Raw genomic sequence first — 23,224 nt, forward strand, 5'->3', positions numbered from 1 at the left:
TTATTTGTTTGTTTGTTTATTGATTGATTGATTGATTGCATAGTTTTCATCAATTAAAAAGACATGTTTGAGTAAAGAACAGCGTATTAACATTACAGACAAGGTAAATAAAACAGCCATGTTTACGTTAAACTAGGATTTAAAATAGGGGGTTCGCGAAGGAGTCGGCTCTTTGTGCCGGTTCTTTTATTTGAGCATTCATTATGTTTTGAAGACGCAGGCCTTGTAGTTAGTATTGTATAATGTGATCACTTTTCAACATTTGAGCTATTTCTTAAAGTTAATAATGAACGGATAAATCAAAATAAATCCTAAAAAAAGGCATAGACACTAAAATAAGACTAAAATGAATACAGGAATGCTAATTGTGTTTGTCAACGCACTCATTTAAACCCTTGCTAATTTAATGATTATTTTTAAATACGTATTCAGAAAATACAATGCAAATAAATGTAAACCTATATGGCAAAGGATATTGAATAGGTTTCCAGGTTAATATTAAATGGTACTGATTTGTATGGGAGCCGTAAGAGTCGGTTCTTATCGGTGAGTTGAATCAAATGATCCGACACACCTAAAAGGGCAGGTGTTAACCAGTAGTTTAACCAGTTACAGCTAAATACCTAACTCTGAGTATATTCTATATTAGTCAGTAGTTCTCACGTTTTACGTTGAATATTTACATTTTTGAGGTAATTTCCATGTCGAGTTTTCTACATTTTGAGACAAATTACCTTAACAAACACGAACGTTAGCTGTTAGCATGAAAATTTGCCTATTAGCTAATTAGCTAGCTGAAGTTTTATTTAATTAATCTATAAACATAAGCCATTCTTCTATTAAAAAATATATTAAATTCAAGATTGTTAATTGAATACCTTGCCCTGTTTTTCTGTATCTAATTCATATAAACAAAGATACAAGTGCAAGAAAGATTAGACAGTAAATCAGTATCCAATAATGGGTCCATTTTTTTTAGGTGTAAAAAAGACATTCTGTATTACATGCAAATCTATTTCAGTAGAATAGAATGGCAACTGATGAATGCCTTTTATTTTATTTATTTTTTTATAAATGCTTTTTATTTTATTTAGTGTTCTTCTCCCAAACAGGACAATGACTGGTAAAGGATCACTGATGACATTGAGAGGGACAGTTGTTAATGGAACAAAGCTGAAAGTGCCAGAGGTAAATCATTATCATAATCAGACTAGACATTCGGACAGAATTCGGACATCACATGCAAACTGTATTAGTTTTTTACAAAATTGAACTGGAATTTGACTCATTTTTGGCACGCGTGCCTCGTGCCTCAGGGTCGGGGATCGATTCACACCTACTCAATGTAGACTTTGCATTTTCTTCCTATGCTTAAGGGGTTTCCATCAGGTTTTCCTCTTAAAGTCTAAAGGCACATGCTGTACATTTACAGAATTTAGCAGACGTCCTTATCCAGAGCGACTTACATTTTCTCTCATTTTTATACAACCGAGCAATTGAGGGTTAAGGGCCTTGCTCAGGGGCAGAGCAGTGGCCGCTTGGTGGACGTAGGAATCAAACTCACAACCTTCCGATTGGTAGTCCAACACCTTAACCACTAGGCTACCACATCCTGCTGTAGGCTAAGTGTCCTGCTTAGTGTCTCCAAATTGTCTATAACATGAGTGCGTGTAGAGTAATGTGCCCTATGATGGGTTGGCACCCTGTCTAGTGTGCCTCCTGCTTCATCCTCATCCTCGGGAAGGACTCCGGGCTGTCTGTGACCCTGTGTATTAGAGGTGGTTTAATATCAAGAGTCTGCCATTTTTCTTCTTTTCCACATGAAGAAAGACAACAAGAGCCACTAATAACAATTAAGATTGTCTTAATGACCTCTGCTGTATAAATACTGTAATTTAATTGGGCGGTCACTTAACATCCAGCTAAACAGGCTGAAATGCCACCTAACGCAAAATAAATGATCATTTAATCGAAAAATTAATTCCAATTTATTAACACAGCCCCTAAAATCACAGAACATACAGTAAAGGTTCACTTTTTGTCATAAATCACTCCTTGTGCATCACCAAAGGAGGTATTGTGTCTCCTGCAAGAGATTTAATCGAGATTTAATGGTTACACTAGCGAGTTACTTCAGCTTCAGTAGACAGAATGAGATCGATGTTAGGTTCCCTAGTTGTTCCTGTGGCAACATTAAAGAGAAGATCCATTTATAATCAAGCGTTTACACACTGTCATGTACAAGAAGTGCTGTATATGTGTAAAACGTATCAAAATATGAATACTAAGACATCTCTTACACTCCCAATTAACTCAGACAAGTATTTAACATAACTATAATATGCATTTCAGTTACAAGTAATACGTCAAACACCTCTTACTCTGTTCAACAGTCTGAGGAGTAATTTTAGGTAGTTTTCCTCAGCAGTGCTTTGCTCTGTGTTAATTATGCATACGTGAAAAATAGATAGATAGATAGATAGATAGATAGATAGATAGATAGATAGATAGATAGATAGATAGATAGAACTTTATTGTCATTGCATTGTACAGGTAGACAGCAACGAAATGCAGTTTGGCATCTAGCAGAAGTGCAAACTATAGCAGTCGTGCAAATGTTGCTTAGTTGCATCACGATGTTTTTTTTTTTTTTTTACTTTATTACATTTTTATTTATTTTTTCGGGATAGAGTAAATGAATGACTTAGGATTTGTCCAAAATAATAATAGTTTTCTAGAAAAAACATTTTTTTTTGTTTTGTTTTTTTTACTTTTACTCGCATTTTATCAGATACAAAAAAGCAAATAATTAGTCTTTTTTAATGCCAAATATACAAATTAAGTGTACTTTTCTTGTCATAAAATATGCTATATGGCCAAAAGATTGCGGTTTATCTTCACTGGAACTAAGGAGCTCAGACATGTTCCTGCATGACAGTGATCCTGAGCCCCATGAAGCCATGAAGCCAAACGGTTTGTCTAGACTCAAGTGGCTCGATCCCTGACCTCAACCCCTACTGAACTCCTTTGGGATGAACTAAAACTCTGACATAAGTGCCTGGTTAAATATGAAAATCATATTCCCTTCAGCAACACACAAATCTAGTGGAACGCAGGTGTCCACATACATAGGCTATAAAGTGGTCACATTGTCACCTCACAACTCCAAGGTCCTTGGTACAGACCCAAGATCCAGTCACTGTCTGTGAGTTTTGCATGTTCCCTCCATGGTCTTGTGGATTTCTTCCCACCAACAAAAAACCATGCCAGTAGGTAGAATGGCTGTGCAGAATTTTGAATCTGGGAATGTGTGTGTCTTTGTGATCCTCTGAGATTATACAGAAAAAGTCTGTATTCCTGCCTGATGCACATTGTTCCAGTGAAAGCCGTTACTACAGATGACTGAAGGAATTAATAAAATGTTAGTATCGGCAGGTGTATACATTAACATAGAGATTGTTACACATAAGTACGATACACAACTTGGGTGAAGTAGGATTTGCTTCAGCCAAGATTCAGAATCGCTCTTAATAAATAGAAAATATAATAAAATGTGGTCTCGGTATCATAACTGCACTAAAGTTGATTTTAAATCAATAGCCATTTAAATCACATTACTTTTGTGTTTTGAGCTGAATGTGCTGTTTACTTATAGGCTGAAGATGCAGCTGGGTTTGGTAATGATTCTCCAGCAAAGAAGATGAAGGCGTCTCGTACTAAATCACTCCTTGCGGATGGAGCCGATGAGTTTGAAACAGCATGGTCAGGTACAGACGGTATAAGCGTTTCTGTTATATTTAATAAGAAGCATTTCTCTCTTTTTTATCTCATGCTTTGAGATGTGTGTAGATTCCTGAACACTTGCTTAAATAAATAACACAATGACCAATGAGCTACTCGGTCTTTTAAAATGCCTGTTTATTCATATTCAGATGCTGTCAGAGACATCAATCTCCTGTTCTCAAAATACTCAGAGGTGCTGAGGTAGGTGACATCTATCAGACCAGATACTCCGTAAATGGTCCGCTCTATTAAAATCATTTTAATTCAAACTAAATGAAATCTAGAGGCTTTTACAAATGACGTACAGATATAAGTAGACACGTGATGAATAATCCAGTTCTGCTATACCTCAGTGATTTGGCAGCAGTTTTACTGTATAATTTATTACTATTTAGTAATATACTATAATTACTTTGTTAAACAACTAGGCATAACTGAGCTGTTACTATCTAAACAACAATAAGAATAATTGTTCATCTACAGCTGGAATTGTGCACACAAATAATGCACACCATCTGACCAATCAGATTCAAGCATTCAACCACACCGTGAAATATACGAGTAGCCTCAGATTAGTAAACCTGTAAAAGGCATTTGAGACATTCCTCCATAATTTGTGTCACTGTGGTGCACACACGTCTGTACAGACGCTCCATTATTCCCCCTTTTCCTCTCGCCAGTCGTTTTAGCACGTCTTGCATTAGTAATGATTCTGTACCTCATAGACACGTACACAATAATCTTCAGTATCTCCTTTATGGCAACAACTTTGTACAGTCACTCGTTTGCTCGTCACTGACCCGATGGCTTCTGCCTGTATTTGAACGTATCTGCAGAGAGAGAGCTGCCGTGGATGCATCACAGATCCAGGAGCTGACGGATATTCTGACCGAGGCCATGAACCTGGAATCACAGCTTAAGGAAAAGAAGGAACACCTGAGACAGGCTTTGGCTATTATTTCAGACAAACTACAGGGCTAGTCATCAGACAGATAATTCATTCATTTAGAGTATTGGAGCCTTGTTTAGTTTCAGGTTTGATCTCTGAACATTGTGGAAGTTCCTGTTTTTCATGGCAAGTTTTTCTGTAATTCTTTAATAATATTTGTTATGTTCAGGTGTTAAACCTACTTTGATATTATTAATCTGTTTGGAGGCCTTGTTAAAAGGATGACTTTATTCAGTGGATTGTAGTAGCAGCACTTTGAGTGATATTTATTCAGAATTCATTTTTAGTTTGGAGTTGATTGTTCTAAGAGATTTGTGGATTGCTTGATGCAAATGTGCTGTCAATAATAAACATGACATTCTCTTTCTTTGCTCAACATTTTTATTTCTCACCACTTCAAAGAACCTTTTTTAGCCTTTGTGGGTAAAAGAACTTTAGTGACGGTTACGACGTCCTCCGCATTTAGAATTTAACGGACCAGAGACGCTCATAAAACTCCTGAAGTTTAAATGAATTTTCGAGAAACAGCTCACTGCCTATTATTGTATAATTCAAGGTTATTAATTTTATACGAGTAGGTCATAGCATGAAGGTGTACTGTATCTTAGGATCTAAGCTCTATAGTGATACAGCAGAACAATGTAAATGCACTTTATCCAAGTTCCTCATTATTGCATAACAGTGTACATTCACTCGCTAAATTAGGAGAATAAAACTGCATTATCCTTCATCATATAGGCAGACTATCACACCTTACATGAACATTATTATAATTAGACTATATCCTGCTCCCCTTTTTGCATTTGCAAGAAAATATAAATAAGAAAACTTGTCTTAGATGATTATAATGAGGAAAAGTCACACTTAATAGTTATCTCCAGTTGGGGTTTTGCACAAGTTTGTTTATTTAAGAATTTAAGGTTATTTCCACTCGGTCTTTAAAACTCACTACTTCAGCGAGTCCAAAGACAAACAACTTTATCCGAAGATAACTAACGCATTCGAATACGATGGAGCCGATTAATAACACTGAGCGACAGACTGACATCATTCACGTTCATGTCTTAGCTTGCGCGCGCGCACACACAGAGCTCTGGTGTTTTACAGTATTGACCATAGATGCAGAAAAATGACAAGATATTAAAATATAAAATCAACAGCAACAGAATTAAGGCCATGTACAATTTATACATGAAAGCTGACTTTCAACAAAAATAAGGCTTAAAAAAAAAATCCAGATTTTGTAGTAGATTTTAAAGTCAGTACATTGAATATCCATGGTTGTCACTGACTGACTGATAGATCATCAAAAACCAAAAAAAAATAACAACTACGACTTTTGATCTTATCGTTGTATCCAGAAAATCTGCAATCAGAAAGGATTCCTTCAGGACAACCGGATGTGAAACAGAACCTGGGACAGGATTTCATGTGAGTGTTTTCAACATAGAAAAATAATTCAATAAATCAAAGAGCAAACATTATCTGGGTTTTGGCATGCAGAATAGATGACTAACAGAAACAAGCGTATGCTGATTTTTCCCCACGGTATCCATAGGAAAGCTTTTCGTATGAAAGTGTGGATATGAGCTCTAACACAGAACCCCCTTCACATACAGTACATGCGGTCAGAATTTAAGAAGAAAATATATTCAGTTTAAATCAACAGCAACTAGTCAAAATGATATTTTATAGAATTTACATTTAAACCCACAAATGTATACAATCAACTGTGGGGAGAAAAAAAAAACAAAAAAAAAAACTTCAGGACCCGAACCACGTTCACAAACCCTTTGTGACAGTCCGTCTATTTACTCCAGAGGAGAGCCACAGCTTTACAAATCCCTACATCGTGGTAATTGAAGTAGCATAGACCTGCAAAGGTAACGGTGGACAGAATAAAGAGGCCCGCTCGTGCCAGCTTGATCTTCGACTCATCATGAACGTAGTCGGTCACAACCTGGCCCAATCCCCTGAAAGAGAAATTCAGATCGATGACCAAACAATCCGTCATTTAAATTGTACGATTCGAACCTTATACTCAAGTCAACTGGACAATTCAAAAGAGTGAATGAAAACATCACTAAACACAATCACACCACCGCATACTGTCACATACAGTATAGTGGTGATAAATAACTGCTCTAGAAATGTCCTTATTATACTACACCTTCAAATATTACATCCCCAAACTTGTTTGTGTATAATACCAATATAACAATTACTTAAAATTTAAGTCTGGTTTTTAAACAGCATTAGAAGTTAACATATCAGAGGTGACAAGAAATAACCACGATAATCCAGAGAGGGGATTTCTTTACCAGTGGCCATGTAGCGTGAGTGCAGCAGCCAGGGAGAAGTCCATGACAGGACCGGGGTAGAAATAAGCGATAGGACCCATGCTTAGGAGAATTACACTCACGAGTCGCTCTCCTGTCCAGTGCAGCGAGGCAGACTTAGTCCCAGAGCCAGCTGTGGGAAAACAGTGATGGTTCTTTTCGTTAAAGAACTTAAAATAACGTTAAGTCTAATAAAAGAGCTGATTTGAGTTCATTTTCAGAGAAAACTACACCAGAAATGGCTTTTAAATAATGCCACACAGTGGCTCTGCAGTCGAAAGCTAATTCCCGGTCCGATAAATTGAACACGAAAGCCTAATGCACAAAAAAATCTTTGGAAATTTTCTTTCGACTTTAAAATATTCGCTTTAGTTCTGAAGTAACTATGTCTGAAGTCAGAATGTGTGACAGAATTTACATTTTTGACATCTGAATATTCAAACTACAGAAAAGAAAGAATCATGGATGCTCATGAACTAGCGACGGTGTGTACATCTGTACGGTGTAATTTATCTTCACAAAAGAGCCAACTATACAGTCAGTGTTAGAGATTTACCTGACAAGTGTGTCCGTATGTCTGTTTCTCAACCGATACTGTGATAAAACGCTGCTTTATGTGCTGCTGTAATAAAGTGTTAGCTGTAAGCGTGGATTCCATGCTGGATCATAAGCCATGAGTTTCTCCTGTTTCTCTTATTGTTAAGGTTGCTTATAAATTGTTTGGGTTATTGACCTGGGCAACTAAAGTCATTTACCAAGGAGAACAAATCTCTACAAAAAAAACATCCAAGTAAAAGACAAACGGACACATATTATGACAGAGTACCTTTTCAGACACATTTTAATAAAGTGAACGATCCAACAAAATGTAAGAAAAATTACTGTCAAATTAAAAGTTCTAATGCTGTATAAATATCTTGTTTTGTTTTTTCTTATATATATATATATATATATATATATATGGAAAGATGACTAGCAGGTGAATACGCGTGTTGAAATATTGACTACATTGAGCTGGTTTTACGTTTTAATTGAATGATTATTAAAATCAGTAAAAATCTGTAGGTTTTGGTTTTTAGTTTGTTTTATTTCTCTCTGCAGTCTGTACACAATTTACAGTTTCTTAAAAATATTTGCGTTACAACAAGAATCAATGATATTTAGTTGCTTAGAACCACAGTTTTTAAGGGGATTATTTTTATATATATGTAAAATGTGACGCATCACTGATGTCTTTTCAGCACTTATTTTAAAAACATTTGTTCTTGGTGTTTGTACAATTTATGTCGTTATGTCTTTATCACGGAAAACACCATCTGGACAAGTGACAAGAGAAAAGTCTGCTTCATATAATTGTGTAAATTAAAAAAGATCCAAAATATTAAGCAACCTTGTTATTTCCTGACCTCAAGGTCATTTTCTAGAATAAAAACTGCACAACGAGGAGTTTTCTGTGTTTTTCTTCCTAGTCAGAAGTCGGTGACTCCATAGTCAGGTCCTTGAGCAAGACTCTTAACCGTCATGTGTTAATCTGTATGGTCACGTTGGATATGAGGCAACAAAATGGAAATTGAACAAATTGAACAATTACTGATTACTGAAGAACAGCCATTTCTCAGGAAACTGATGAGAAAGCTTTTCCACAAACCCTGTTTATGGAGTTACAACCCTAACAGGAAACAGAACCGGAAACAGAACTGGAATCAGAACAATCTACATGCTAAAACACTGTTTGCTAAACAAGGATGGAGAAGAAAAATAAAGCAGTCCATGAAATGCATGATGCGTAAGACTTCTGGCCAGGTCTCTTTAAATCTGTACCAACCTGCTGTTACCTGTTAATGACGTGTTACTGCTTACCATAATAAGCCGGTGTCATGTGTATTTTGGCTGAGAGAAAGTACGAGTGATCCTGGTCCAGGTTCTTTTTCTGTCCTGCCAAAGGTCTGATGAGAGAAGCATTGCGGAATAACAGAGCTGGAGGAAAACAGCAGAGGAAACAGGAGTGTTAAAGAACAAAATCTGGCCAAAACAAGCTGTGCTGTATTGTATACAGAGTTACAGACAAATGACCAAAAAAAAACCCCACAGAACTCAGTCAATTGAATATTAAAAAAAATTTACACAAATATCTGATCAAATAATTAGTTCTGCGTTTACTTTTAATCTGTTACACTCAGAGACAATTTAATAAAAACAAACATGCAAATAAATAAATAAATAAATAAATAAATAAATAAATAAATAAATAAATAAGGGTGCGTTGCGTGCGTGTTGCAAGAGTTATTAATAATAACTATAACACAACAATCTACAGGTATTGTATTATATTATATGATATATTTATTATATTACACATTTTATTATATTATATATTTTATTATATTACATGAATATATATAAAATATTTTATTAGATTAAGAATTCTACAATATTTTGCATGCTTTTTATATGAATTCAGGATTCATGACTGCGTTTGACATTTGCTTTAACACACACACACACACACACACACACACACACACACACACACACACACACACACACACACACACACACACACTCCAGGCTCTGAGCGATTTAGAAGAAAAACAACTTTAATTAACACCCAACACACAATCGCTTTTTTAGCTGAAATCACCACAAACAGTTTTAAACACAAAACTCACGGCTAAAACTCCTGCTGCAAACAGAGCTGATCCTCACCAGCGCCGCCATAATGATCACTAGCGGCCAAGGTCACCGTGTTTCACCCGGAAGTACTTTCTGTTATCGGGGAAAACTTGCATCGTAAAATTAAAGGCCACGCTACACCATTATATTTCATGAGTCCACTCACGGTATCGGAATAGACATGGTGTTAAACACAGCACTATGCGTTTAATTTAAACAGTGATGCTTACGGAAGTGTTGGTCTTAGTGTAGAGAAAAAAGACGATACGGCACTGGCGGCGCCATATTGGATAGGTCAACCTTAAAGCGTAATTTACGCATGGAAGAAAAGAAAGGAAAGGATATTCTTCAAATATAAACTTTTATTGTTTTTTTTGCCGTAGTATGTTCATTTTTTTGCATTTTTTATTTAAAGTTAGGAATTTTTTGTATTTATTTATTTGTATTTATTTATTTATTTTATCTTATCTTAGAGAGATAAAAATGGCGCCCTATAGCTAAATCGAAGCTATCATAGAAGAAAACAAAAAAAAAAAATGCTTGGAACCAGACATAGATATCTACACCTATTAAATTAACCGATCCCTTATGCAACATTATAGACAATTTCTTTCAAAATTAAACTGAGTATTTTTCATACACACTGATTAACCATAACATTAAAACCTCTAACAGGTGTGAAGAACGTTGATTATCTCGGTACACTGGTATCTGTCGAGTGGTGGGAAATATTGGACAGCAAGTGAACAGTCAGTTCTCATGATGTGTAGGGAGCAGGAAAAATGGGCAAGTGTAGAAATCTTTGACAAGGACCAAATTGTGATCAGAGCAAATACTAAACAGTAGGTCTTATATAGTGTTCCCAGTAGCAGAGGTCACGACCAAAAGTAGGAAGGAAAGACAACTGGTGAATCAGCAATAGTGTTATGGCCTCTCAGGGCTCATTGATGAGCATGGGGAGTGAAGGTCAGAAGGTCAGGCCTAGTCCAACAGAACTACAAAATTTCTAGCACAAATATCTGTAAAAGGTAATACTGGCTATGATAGAAATGTGTCGGAACACTGTCACCTTGGGGTTCTAAAAATGCGTCAAAACCTCCGCCATCTTGGTACAGGTGTCTTGTACTTCAAATTCATGCATGATGCCAGACATTTGTGCTGCGTTTGGATGTTCGAAATCTAAAAACCAGACAGCAAGGGATTACACTTCACAAATGAGTATGTGTTTTATGATATTGAATGTTATGAAATTATATTTCTGATTACGTTGGTTTGTTTCAGTCTTTGGTTAACGATCACAGCTAATCCATGCTAGTTACCCATTAGTTTTTGACAATGTTTATAGATTCCTCAAGCTCTTAATAAGGACATTAAAAATTGACCCATGTTTTTTGACCCATGTTTTTTTCCTTAAAGGTGAAAAGACCCAACTTTATGTATGTTTTGTAAGATTCCCTTATCTGTCAAACATATTTTATTAGATTGTGCTGGACTTAAAACAACCAGAATGCTCTTTTATCACTTAAGGACATATTTAATGATATTATGCCTGAAAAGGTTTGGGATTTTTTTTATCATATGTTGATTTAAAAAAACAAATTGTATAACATGGTTTTATATTTGTTTTGTTTTTATTGTATTTATATCATATTTGTGTTTTTGTAATTTAATTTTTGCGATGAAAATAGCTTTGATTGCTGACATGGCATTAAATAATATAATCTGATTCTGAATCTAAAGCAGAAGTAGGCTCTGAGGACCTATTTGGTCTTCGTGATCACATTGTTGAGACTCAAGATGGCATAGACAACCACCACTTTAACTTAATTTCACTGGTAGTCTGTACCTTTCATAGGTTGAGACAACACCATGTCATACTCTGCAACTGCAGAGCAAAAGTCTAAGGAAGAAACCGTGTAAGGTAGTGTTGTTGCAGGGATACTAAATAAACCAAAACAAAAACCAATACAATTTAAATGTTTAAATTAACATATATAGTCACACCATTGTAGCAGTGTTGCATGCAGTAGGTTATAAGGTAAGTAGCGACTGTTCATTTGAAGTTTACTCAAGTGGAAGAATGTAACTAATAAACTTAGACCTACTAGCACTATGCATTATATTTTGAAAAAGTAGATTATCTTAATATCAAAACCTTAAATTTTCTATGGACTCAATGATAAATACATGTCTGACCATTCGAATGAACCAAAAAAAAAAAAGAAAATCGCATTCATGACGCTTTATGGTGATTTTATTTCCGTAAGACCTTTGCCTACATTGACGCTGATGCATTAAAGAGGAGGGGGTCCCCTGTTCCAAGATGGTGGCTCTATTGACGCATTCGTTCCAATGAACTGCCGTAGCGAATGCGACATCTAGGTGTAGATATCTATGGGAACCAGAATAACCATCAAATCCCTCAAAATAATTTTAAACAGGTGGAAAAAAATGTGACAAGAAACAATATTCAGATTCATTATAAGACCAACAGTTAAAATCTTAAGTTCAGAATGTTAAGCTAATAATTCAGTATTAAGATAACTCCATACATTTACATTTAAGTTAAAAAGATATATATATATATATATATATAAGATACTCAGTTTGATATTGCAGGTACAAAGATGTGGGTGAGAAATCCAAAGACATTTGGTGTATATATTAAAGTAAAAAAAAAATTACAATTAAAATTTGCTCAGTTTCTTGTTATTCAGCTTTGTTTATGTTTGTAGCTGCTCTGAGGGCAGATTTCATAGAACCCTCAATCCAAGCATGAGGCATGTTGACATGTTCTCCAGCAAAATAAATCCGACCGTCATTCTTAGCCAGATTTTCGCCATAGTAGGTTTTTTGGTATGGGGTGAAGATAGCAAAAGCTCCAAGGCTGTAAGGATCTGACCCCCACTTCTTCACAACACCTCCAGTGTAAAGATCCTGAATGTACACTCCGTGGATCTTAATCAAGTCGTTCAGCACTACTAGCTTCAGGTCGTCGTCGGACATTCCATGGAAGAGCGCCGCCTCGTCCGAGATGGTGTAGGAGGCTAAAAGAGCTCCTCCTTTTCCATTGAAACTATGGCTGGGGTAGTAGATGAAGCGTGAGGGCAAATCTGTAATGCTCCTACCCCCAAAAATATTTTCTTCCTCCCAGAACCTACGGCTAAAGCTTAGCACAACCTTAGTGGAGCTAGCGTAGTGCACTGAGCGCAGGGCCTCAAGCTTCCAGTGTTGGAGAGGAGGCTGGAAGTTGATAAATAGAGTTGCTTTGGCCGTAGCCGTCACCAAGACGTAGTCAAATGTTTGCTGGGTCAAAAGCGAGCTGTGCTTTTCTTCATAAAACACGGTCACGTTGATATCTGTTTGACTGATGCCTAGGACTTTGGAGTTGAGGAGGATTGTGGCATTGAGGATATCATAAAACTTTAAGGGTAATTGATCAAAGCCTCCTGTGATTTCCAAATATCTGGAAAAGAACATAATATAAACTACATATCATTTACATCAAAGTTTAATTCTCATAACTGATTGATCACAAAGTGCTTTAACATGTTATCATTTCTATAGCAACTAAATTTTAGATCATATGAACAAGCACTTGGGGCATCTCAGAGGGCAGAAATAGGTTTGATATCAACATTTAAAGATAGAAACATTTCTATGAAATATAACTAATAGATTAAAAACTGAAATATGCCTCAAAACCTTCAAAACCTTCTTGAAACAGTATCTTAAAGTTTGACAAGACAAAGATATTCAATGCTGAACACGGACACCACAAAACAGGCGTAAATAAATTTTTCAACCTCTAAGGAAAAGAGTCTACTTTTGCAAAATAACTTACAAAACCTGCTTGAAAATATGAATAAAACAACTTGATAAATATAATAATCACTGATTTATCACTGCATTAACGATTTGTCCAGTGCTAATGCCCATTTTCTTCAAATCTACTTACGTTGTTTCATCGTTTACATCAGCCTGCAGGTAAAGACTCTCCAAGAGAGAAATGTAGTAGAAGCTGTTCTCATTCAGGATGTCTCCAATCATGCACAAGGCTCCTTTACTCATGTTAACCTCGTTCACCAAATACTCCTGTCGAGTTAAACACATGGCTGTTTATAACCAAAGGCATGAGAGTGAATTTACGGTAGTATAGTTTACGGTCTATATTCATTACCTTGAGGGAGTATGCATCATACTTTTTTAACATTGTTTCACAGTCATGTGACTTCAGATACTCTCTTATCTACAAAACAATAGAAATCTTTTTAAATCAGGTTAACAGAACATGTAATAAAAAAACAAAGAAAGAAATATCTGCTCCCCTTTACTGACCTTCCACAAGGATTGGTTGAAAAGTTCGCTGGCTGATTTTCCTTTCTCCTGATCACTTACGGAGTAGTTTAGCACATCAGGATTCTGTTTCACTTTGTAGGTTCTGTGAAGGAGGCCATTGACGTAATAGTAAGTGTTTATGTCTTCTTCAATAAATTTGTTCAGTTTCAGACCCAGCTTTGCTGTGAAATTTCGGAGAATCCTGCAAACAAAAAAGAAGGTATGATCTGAAATATTACAAAATTACAACTCGCCATTAAACGTCCATCCATTTTCTATACAGAATATACTACACAATCTGGAGTGTTTCTCTGTGACACAAGGCGATGGACATTCTGGATGGGGTGAAAGCCCAATGCAGGGCACAATCACACACACACACTCTCACATGCACACACCTCTTTCACACACTACAGACAATTTAGAGATGCCAATCGGCCTACAACTCGTGTATCGACTGGGAGAGGAAACCAGAGTATCTGGAAAAAAACATTTCTGAACCATATGGAGAATAAGCAAACTCCTCCCATACAGGGCAGAGGCAGGAATTCCCCAAACCCCAAATGTGCTTAGATCTAAGTCACCATGCCCAACTGACCTTTAGCTAAGATGAGTTCATTTTTAATCAGTTTGATTTTCTCAATTCAATCTCATTTAAAGAGCTAAAAAAAAACACCAATTTGAATAAAAATGTCATGTGAGAGATGTAATAAATTAAGGCTAAATAGGCAAAATATTATTGCACATTTTATGTATGATCTTACAGCAAATTTACTGTTAAAAGGGCCCCTAGCTGCCAAATAAAAAAGTCCATTGCTGTAGGCAACATCTATATTTTCATGTAATTTCAAAGTTGCCTAATTACTTTTTCATATTTGGCTGATAACATTAGTGCATCTATTTTTCCTGGGGCCAAATTTAAAAACGATCATCCAAATGTATGATTACAAAAGAAAATCATAACTTTAAAATTACATGAAAATACAGTTGTGGTACCAAGACCTCTAAGGATTGAACTTATTTGTCCAGAACAAACCACAGATGTTCCTCAAATCATTCCTGAACAGTTTTTTCAAGGTGGCAGGCAGCATTATCCTGCTCAAAGAGGCCACTACCTTCTACTATTTTCTATTTCTCTATGGTACTGATGCTCATTTTCTCATTGTAGGCTTTTTTGGACACCCTGACCAGTTTACAGTGACACAGAGCAAGCTGCAATATGCATTGTTTGTTCGGACAGCTTTCTGTCTTAGCCAGCGTTAACCTTTTTCAGCAGTTTGTGCTACAGTAGTTCTCATGTGGGATCGGACCAGACGGGGTAGCCTTCATTCCCCATGTCCATCACTGAGGTTTGGGTGCCTATGACCCAGCTGATTCAGCAGTTGTCCCTCCTTGGACCACTTGGACCCCACAAGACCTGCTGTTTTAGAGATGTGATCAAAATTTATCCTTTGTTGAAATCACTCAGATCCTTACACTTGCCCATTTTTCCTGCTTCCAACACACAACTTTGAGAACTGACTGTTCACACACTACCTAACATAATTCACCTCGTGACAGCTTCCACTGTAATTAGATAATCAAGGTCATTCACATCACCTGTCAGTGTTACAGCTGATTGGTGTGTAAGGTGAAAGAGTTTTGTCTTTTTGCCTGAACGTCCAGCACATTCCATTTATATGTATATGTAAAAGTATTTAAAAAAGTAAAAAAAAAGATACATCAAGTTGATTTTATATGCCGAATACTTGATCCTAGTGATTGTTTGACAGATATCAGGGTTGTAATATAAAACATTAACTCACCAGTGGAAGCTTGGGATCCTCATGGCACCGAATTCTGCATACCAGTCCTCTTCTTTATTCCTGTATGTTGTAATTCTCCCACCAATTCGACCACTTGCTTCTATGAGTGTAACCTAATGAAGGGTTTAATCATTATCCATGTGTGAATTCTGAAAGTTTAAATTCAAACTCAAAGCTTCTGAGGGCTATAATGATGATGTGTCCAGTTGAATAAAGGTAGTCATAATGGGTCATGTGTTTCAGAGGAGGAAAATCATCAGTATGTAGCATGAAGACAGAGGAAAAAAAGTCAAACAGGTTAATTCAGAAAGTGCCTTCAAAATAAGACTCACTATTACTATCATGGGAATTATTAAATCCTTATATTGTGTTATTTTCCAAGATTCTATAAGCTGATGTCCAGCATTACATCATTTGTGCTTTTCCATACAACACATATAAGCATGTCATTGTGAACAGCCAGTGAATGTTAATGGGAAGACTAATTGCAGAGAATGAGCAGGGTGTGTGTGTGTGTGTGTGTGTGTGTGTGTGTGTGTGTGTGTGTGTGTGTGTGTGTGTGTGTGTGTGTGTGTGTGTGTGTGTGTTTAATAAAGTACACTTATTGAATTCATGTGGTGTTCAGTGATGTGGATCCTGTGACAAAAAGTTTACACAGATATTGCTGATGTTGACTGAGCAGACCAACAACAGCAGAACCATTGTGTGTACCGTGTGTGTGTGTGTGTGTGTGTGTGTGTGTGAGGGTTTTACAGCAATCTAAAAATAAATTACATCAGAACGCATATACTATTTAGAACCGGTGGAGGGAATTGTAACAAGATAATTGGTAATTTATGCAGGAAAGCCAAAATTTATATATAAGCATAATGTACTGTATGTAATCCATATAAAACTATGGTTCATACATTTACCTTATGCCCAGCATCCTCTAGGTACTTAGCTGCAGTAAGTCCAGCAATGCCCCCACCAATGATGGCCACACGATGAGGGGTCTTTGCTGGTGGAAGGCCTTTGTTGATTATCTTGAGAAGTTCATCATAGTCATTGTCTTGAAGACATTTATAAATAGGATCTTCATATCCACTGGCAGGCAAGACGATGAACAGTAGAAACACAACAGATACTGCAAAAAATATTCAGTCAGAAATGTAAAATGGGAAGCCGTTCATAACAGTGTTCATTTGTGTAGTGAGTTTATATAGCACAATTACTATAGTTCATTTTGTGAGACAGGTGTCTAATGTCACAAAGTTGAAAGCATACATCTTAAATGCTAAATACATTTTTTAAAGGGACAGTGGTGGCTCAACTGGTTAAGGCTCTGGGTTGTTGATCGTAGGATCGGGTTTCAAGGCCCAGCACAGCCAAGCTGCAACTGCTGGGCCCTTGAGAAAGGCACTCAACCCTCTCTGCTCCAGGGGCGCTGTATCATAGCTGCATATGCACTCTGACCCCAACCTCCTCAGTTGGGGTATGTGGAGAAAAGAATTTCACTGTGCTGTAATGTATATGTGGCGATAATAAAGGCTTCTATGCCCCTCGTTCTTCTTCTTCTCAATGACTCCACTGTTTTTATTTATGAAACTATTGATCTGCTGTGATAAACTATGGCTATATGTTTAGGTTTGCCTGCAATGTAATTCTAGCTGTCTGGTGTGGCTTTTAGAATCAGCTGAAATCAGTACATTTTTTGGCATCTTTGTCGACATGACACCACCAAACAAGGACAGATCACTAGCCAGGTCTTACTTAGCATGTTCTCAGGGATCCTTGTGATTCAAGCACCCCACCAAGCTTCCTTTAATCCTTTCAGGATTTCATAGAGCTTTCTTTTCATAGAGAAATGCAGTGACTTCTTTTTTTTCCCCCAAAATTTGTGTTTGTGCTTTTTTGGCAGAAACCTACTTGTATTTGGTGACATTACAAGCACAGGTTTCTTCTACCAATGATGACATATATATATAAATACTTTCTTGGGTAGCTGTGCTCATGTTTGTTTCGCTGAAGGAATGTTCTGATGATATCACAATGTTTCCTGTGACAAATCTGCAGCAATTCTAAAAAAACACTTAAAAAGATCCAAATGATGTGGAGCTTGCTTGCTTCTGTTAATGTTAGTGTTCACAAAAGCACCAAATACTGGAGGAACTGTTTTGAAGTTTAAAGTTCAAATTAAGCCATTACACTGTGGCTGAATGAATAGAACACAAGCCAACGAATGAGGTAACAAAATCTAAAATCAGTTTATGGGTGTTATTTATTGTGTAGGTCTGAATTTTTAGATCCTAAATAATTTCCTAGATCTAGATACGTCGATGAATAAAACATGAATAACTATAATAACTGTAAACCTTCTTGTGAAAATATTGACACAACCGTTGGACTTTAGTCTTTATCTTAAGACATCAAAGCTGGAGACAGACCCATGTGACTACATGACACTGTGTTATTACAACTATGTGTCATCAACTCTAACTTTGTGACACTTACAGTTCATTTTGCAACTGAAATATTTAAAACTTTGCACCATGTTAATTCTGATGTCAACACGGTGCTTAGTAAAACTCTATGGTAAGCTCAGTAGAACCTGTATTTCTTCACTAAACAATGTCAGTCATCTTTTAATGTCTATGTTCTCTTATACTACCGTTGGTCTTATCTGATCCTTTTCAAGCATGTCCAAGCCTGTGCTTCTATTCATTCTATAGCCATATTGTCTAGGTATTTCCACTTGTAAACAGATTTAAATCACTACAAGACTAAATGAGAAGAATATGCAGAACAATTTGGGTGATTATATTTTTAACCAAATTCTGACTTCTGAGGCATGGATTGAGAGTATTCACTTTAATGGGGTGAATTCTTGTGTAATCATGCTGTGTTGCATATGTTTTTTAATGTATAAATCAGTTTTAAAACTTGAATATTATGGGTTAGTATGTCTAGACAGATCATGTGTTATACAATCCCAGTTAACCTCCATTGCAGTTTGACCTTTTAAGGATTCAAATAAGAAAATTCAGGATACTTTTTAGAATTTCTTTTACATTGTGGAATTATTCCTATGAGACATCTGTAGGAATTGACATATAGGACAAGACATTAACATCCAGCAGGGTATTTACAGGATCCATTTTTGTTCCTATTTAGGTCTATATGGAAATTAAATGTGATATTTTAAGCATACTAAAAGTGCATTTCTGCTATATATTATGTTATGTCTTAGAAAAGAAATTGAAAATAGAAAATCTTTTGAGACTCCCACTGTAATGTACTGTAATTTCCACTAACGTTCCAACAACAGACATCATTTCCTATAAAATACAATAATAATATAAAATTTTCAAAATGAAAAAAACATCCTGCAGGGCCATCTGATATTCCATTAGGATTTTCTTTTAGAACACTGATTATATTTAGAACACAGATTATAACACTATGCAAAATGTAGAAGAGTTAAAGGGAGGTGAAATAGAACACTAGAATTAAAATGAACAAAGGCACAGTTTAAAAATATGAATAATAATAACTTAATAATGCTTTAAAAAAGAAAGTTATTATACTTACAGAAGCAACAGATGAAACGGTCTGGAGACATGGTGCTGACTGACTCAGTAAACAGAAACCTAGTGAGAAGTGAAATCAGACTACTCACTCGGAGAAATAGAAAACTGAAACTTATGGTGTACAAGCTGGAATTTTCATTTAAGATGAAGTGGGACATGAATGAACACGTCCCCTAAATAAACAAAACGAATCTGTTTCATTTAACAGTCAGATTTCAAGTCAAGTGAAGATTTTAATGTATACATTTCAACCCTAGATATCTGACACAACACACATTTGCGTAATAAAGAGTCATTTTTTCATAAGCAGAATAAATAAGATGCGAGATGTTATTTAGAGTCAAGGATAAAGGGGATGATGATGATGATGATGATGATGATGATGATGATGATAGTGATGATGATGATGATGATAACGGTTGTGCACTCAAAGTGACTATCACAGTTATGGAAACTCTGTAAGGAATATTTTCCCACACAGACTCGAAGTTCAGCCATACTGAACAAATCAGATTAGCGACTTCTCTGGTTTATTAACATACCTGCTCTAATTCATTATGACTTTATCCTTGTTGGATCATGGTTTAAAACGTAGGCGCATTTGTCGTAATGCAGCTTTTTTTCTTTAAGGTTTTGTGTAGAAAACTATAACATGGTTATCCTTTTAGAAAAGAAAATTCAGAACCCATAACGATCACAGTAAGCATTATTTTATAATAATAATAAAAATAATAATAATAATAATAATAATAATAATAATACTTATTATTACCGTTATTATTCTTATTATTCTTATTCTTATTATTCTTAATATTCTTCTTCTTCTTATTATTATTATTATTATTATTAAAAATTAAGTTTAGTTTTATATTCATTCATTCATTCATTCATTTTCTACCGCTTATAAAAAAAATATATTCCATTACACGTTTAATTATGAGTTCTGGACCATGTTTTAATGTACAGGCTTGACACCAAATATCTACTTCTAGTTAAACAAACAAACCGCTGGTGAAAGGATTAGTTTCACTTACCAGACGTGCTGCTGTGCCCAGGAGGAGACAGTGAATAAATGCTCTCTGCAGCTCAGCTTTTTATTCGAGTCAAATCGAAAGCATGGTCGGAGCTGTGTCGTTTTATGTCACCTCTCCAAAAATCTGTTACAGAAATGAAGCGGATGCATGCACGGGGTTTTCGGTGTGAAATAATCAGGTCACTTGAGAAATTGTCACCGCTGATATGCGTCAAAAACAGGGAGATTATAGTACTTCAGTTTGAGCATGCACCCTGAAAAATCCTAAAATGTTCGTTAGAATAAGATTATTTACAAACTTGTTGAACTCTTGAGAAATCACCCAGTATACCTCTACAGTGGATACATATCCATCAGGATTTTTGAGTTTTTTCATGATTTCTGATTGTTGTCACATTCAGGAAGGATGGAGACAGACCCATATGCAGGATAGCTTCAAATGAATGGGGTTTAATAAATAATAAAGACAAAACAGTGAAAAGACGATAACTAAACAATACAAATGACGAGGAAATAATAAGGGAACACAGACGACACTTATCTACACATTCATCTACATTCAATGGTTCCACGCTGCCAGCTGCAACGCGGCTCAGTTAAATACACTTAACGATTAATGATAAGGAACAGGTGCGTGGAGACAGGGAGAAGTGAAAAAAGGCGGGAAACAACAACAACAACTGCACATGGCCGGGCTGATCCCTGACACCAGTATACATCTTAGTCTATATTGGTCATCAATGCTTAATAATTCATGGAATGCAAAGTTTTTAATGGCTAACACTATCAACTAACTAACTAACTAACTAACTAACTAACTAACTAACTAACTAACTAACTAACTAACTAACTAACTAACTAACTAACTAACTAACTAAATGAATGAATAAATAAATAAATAAATAAATAAATAAATGGGGGGGGGGGGACACGGTGGCTTAGTGTTTAGCACGTTTGCCTCACACCTCCAGGGTTGGGGGTTCAATTCGCTTGTGTGTGTGGAGTTCTCCCCGTGCCTCGGGGGTTTCCTCCCCCGGTCCAAAGACATGCATGGTAGGTTGATTGGCATCTCTGGTAACCCGAGGTAATTCGGATAAGTGGTAGAAAATAATGAATGAATAAATAAATAAATAAATAAATAATTACTACAGTGGATACATATCCACCATGCTTTTAGAGATCTCCAAAACTCTAAACTTCTTATAATACCTAGAATATCAAAGTCTTCTAAAGGCACTAGAGAATTTTCATATTTATCTCTATATTTTGGAATAGCCTTCCTGGCATTCTTTGGGGCTTAGGCACTCTGGTTAAATGTAGATTAGGCATACACATAATACATTCCATAACTTTTGTTGCAGTAGATCTGACCAATTGCACATCGAATCACATCACAACAATTCTAGCGCTGGTTAATATTATGAACAGCAGCTATGCTAATTCAGCTACACTTACTTCTCTTTTTCTATCCATCTGGAGATTGTTCCAGCTTGTGTTGTGTTCATCGTCATGAAGATTTCGGACCATCAGCGATTAGAGGACAACCCTGTGAGGATCTTGCGGCATCTAGAGATCTACCATCTCCAGTTGGATTCCATGTCATGAAGATTCAGGAATTCAAAGAGGATTTACCAACTATATGTTGTCTTTGAGAACAAAGACCTAATCAACACACAATTGTCAGACTGTATACAACTATAGAAGGGACATTTTTCTGAATTACACTCTCCAGTTTTATATAACAGTTGTATAATCACACCCTTCAGTGTCACCCAAATAAAGATGAGGTAACCTTTTGGTTCCTGTCTAGGTTTATTCCTCTTCCATCTAAGGGAGTTTTTCCTTGCCACAGTTGACTCGTTCAAGTCAGGCTTTGCTCTCTGGAGATAAATACAAACACATTTAAATATAAGTCTAATATTTCAAACTTTTATATAATATTAATCTTTGTATAATAATGTTTTTATAATACTTCTTATGTTCTGTAAATGTGATTTGAAACAATGTCCGTTGTTAAAAGTACTATACAAATAAATTTGACTTATTGAATTATAAATTTGACATTTCTATATAGAGCTGAATATTAACCTAAATGGATAGCTTTGAAAAAAGTGGACCCACAACATAGTTATGTCTTGTCCTATAAGACCATTCCTAGAGGAATCTTACAGGAAGGCTCAAAAATACGATGAAAATCCTGATTAGAGTACTGAAAATGTTTCAGCTGAGAGTAGATGTGTGAAAACATGCATTCTAAAATTTTAATTAACTGCTTTTTAAAAAATTATTCTTATCTCGTAACTCCTGCTTTTTTACTCCTGAGTTTTCAGCTAATTATATTCTTATTGCTTTATGTGTAATGGTAATGCCCTTATCAATCAATTATTACATGTAGTAATCATAATTATATGTAATACAGTATATTGTAAGAATAATCCAAAAGTTATTGCTGATGTTCTTAAACTAGTACGAGAAAAGATTAGGATTAATAAATCTAACAGTATTGTTAACAATAGAAATATTAATATCTGGAATGGTCAGTTTTTCGTTTGGGACAGCTGACATGAATTTAAAGGGTAATAGGGACTGGGAAGTTATTCTGGAGCCCTAGTGTTCTGGTGCCCCTTCTGCCTCGGGTACAATGCTCGTACGATCTACAGTTACCCTAAGGATAAAGCAGTTACTTTAAAGCAGTTAAGATTATTTCTGTAAAACAGAATCACAGGATGGACATC

The 23,224-nt window shown here is 35.9% G+C and overlaps 3 protein-coding genes across 7 annotated transcripts; 1 reads left to right on the forward strand and 2 right to left on the reverse strand.

Annotated features, from left to right (window-relative positions):
• Window positions 1-536: 536 nt before the first annotated feature.
• On the forward strand, window positions 537-5,099 carry LOC113660454 (testis-expressed protein 12). 4 transcript variants are annotated; one of them, XM_027173962.2, is made up of 5 exons: window positions 537-692; window positions 1,113-1,188; window positions 3,656-3,776; window positions 3,933-3,984; window positions 4,620-5,099. In XM_027173962.2, the coding sequence occupies exons 2-5, from the start codon at window positions 1,117-1,119 to the stop codon at window positions 4,762-4,764; spliced, it is 390 nt and encodes a 129-aa protein (XP_027029763.1). In that variant the 5' UTR covers window positions 537-692; window positions 1,113-1,116; the 3' UTR covers window positions 4,765-5,099. The 4 variants fall into 4 exon arrangements, with proteins under 4 accessions (XP_027029763.1, XP_027029766.1, XP_027029764.1 ...); XM_027173965.2 differs by having other exon boundaries at window positions 539-692; window positions 3,656-3,767; XM_027173963.2 differs by having other exon boundaries at window positions 544-692; window positions 1,095-1,188.
• A 514-nt stretch (window positions 5,100-5,613) lies between these two features.
• sdhdb (succinate dehydrogenase complex, subunit D, integral membrane protein b) lies at window positions 5,614-9,993 on the reverse strand. Its single transcript, XM_027173961.2, has 5 exons — window positions 9,975-9,993; window positions 9,741-9,837; window positions 8,932-9,048; window positions 7,054-7,204; window positions 5,614-6,705 (listed from the first exon to the last, which is right to left on the reverse strand). The coding sequence occupies exons 2-5, from the start codon at window positions 9,787-9,789 to the stop codon at window positions 6,540-6,542; spliced, it is 483 nt and encodes a 160-aa protein (XP_027029762.1). The 5' UTR covers window positions 9,790-9,837; window positions 9,975-9,993; the 3' UTR covers window positions 5,614-6,539.
• A 1,987-nt stretch (window positions 9,994-11,980) lies between these two features.
• il4i1 (interleukin 4 induced 1) lies at window positions 11,981-20,600 on the reverse strand. 2 transcript variants are annotated; one of them, XM_047821013.1, is made up of 9 exons: window positions 20,491-20,600; window positions 19,458-19,516; window positions 16,802-17,013; window positions 15,888-16,000; window positions 14,083-14,284; window positions 13,925-13,993; window positions 13,703-13,839; window positions 12,430-13,210; window positions 11,981-12,136 (listed from the first exon to the last, which is right to left on the reverse strand). In XM_047821013.1, the coding sequence occupies exons 2-8, from the start codon at window positions 19,486-19,488 to the stop codon at window positions 12,454-12,456; spliced, it is 1,521 nt and encodes a 506-aa protein (XP_047676969.1). In that variant the 5' UTR covers window positions 19,489-19,516; window positions 20,491-20,600; the 3' UTR covers window positions 11,981-12,136; window positions 12,430-12,453. The 2 variants fall into 2 exon arrangements, with proteins under 2 accessions (XP_047676969.1, XP_027029761.1); XM_027173960.2 differs by having other exon boundaries at window positions 11,981-13,210.
• Between the last annotated feature and the right edge of the window lie 2,624 nt (window positions 20,601-23,224).

This window comes from Tachysurus fulvidraco, chromosome 11, assembly GCF_022655615.1.
Source record: "Tachysurus fulvidraco isolate hzauxx_2018 chromosome 11, HZAU_PFXX_2.0, whole genome shotgun sequence".
NCBI classification, from domain to species: domain Eukaryota; kingdom Metazoa; phylum Chordata; class Actinopteri; order Siluriformes; family Bagridae; genus Tachysurus; species Tachysurus fulvidraco.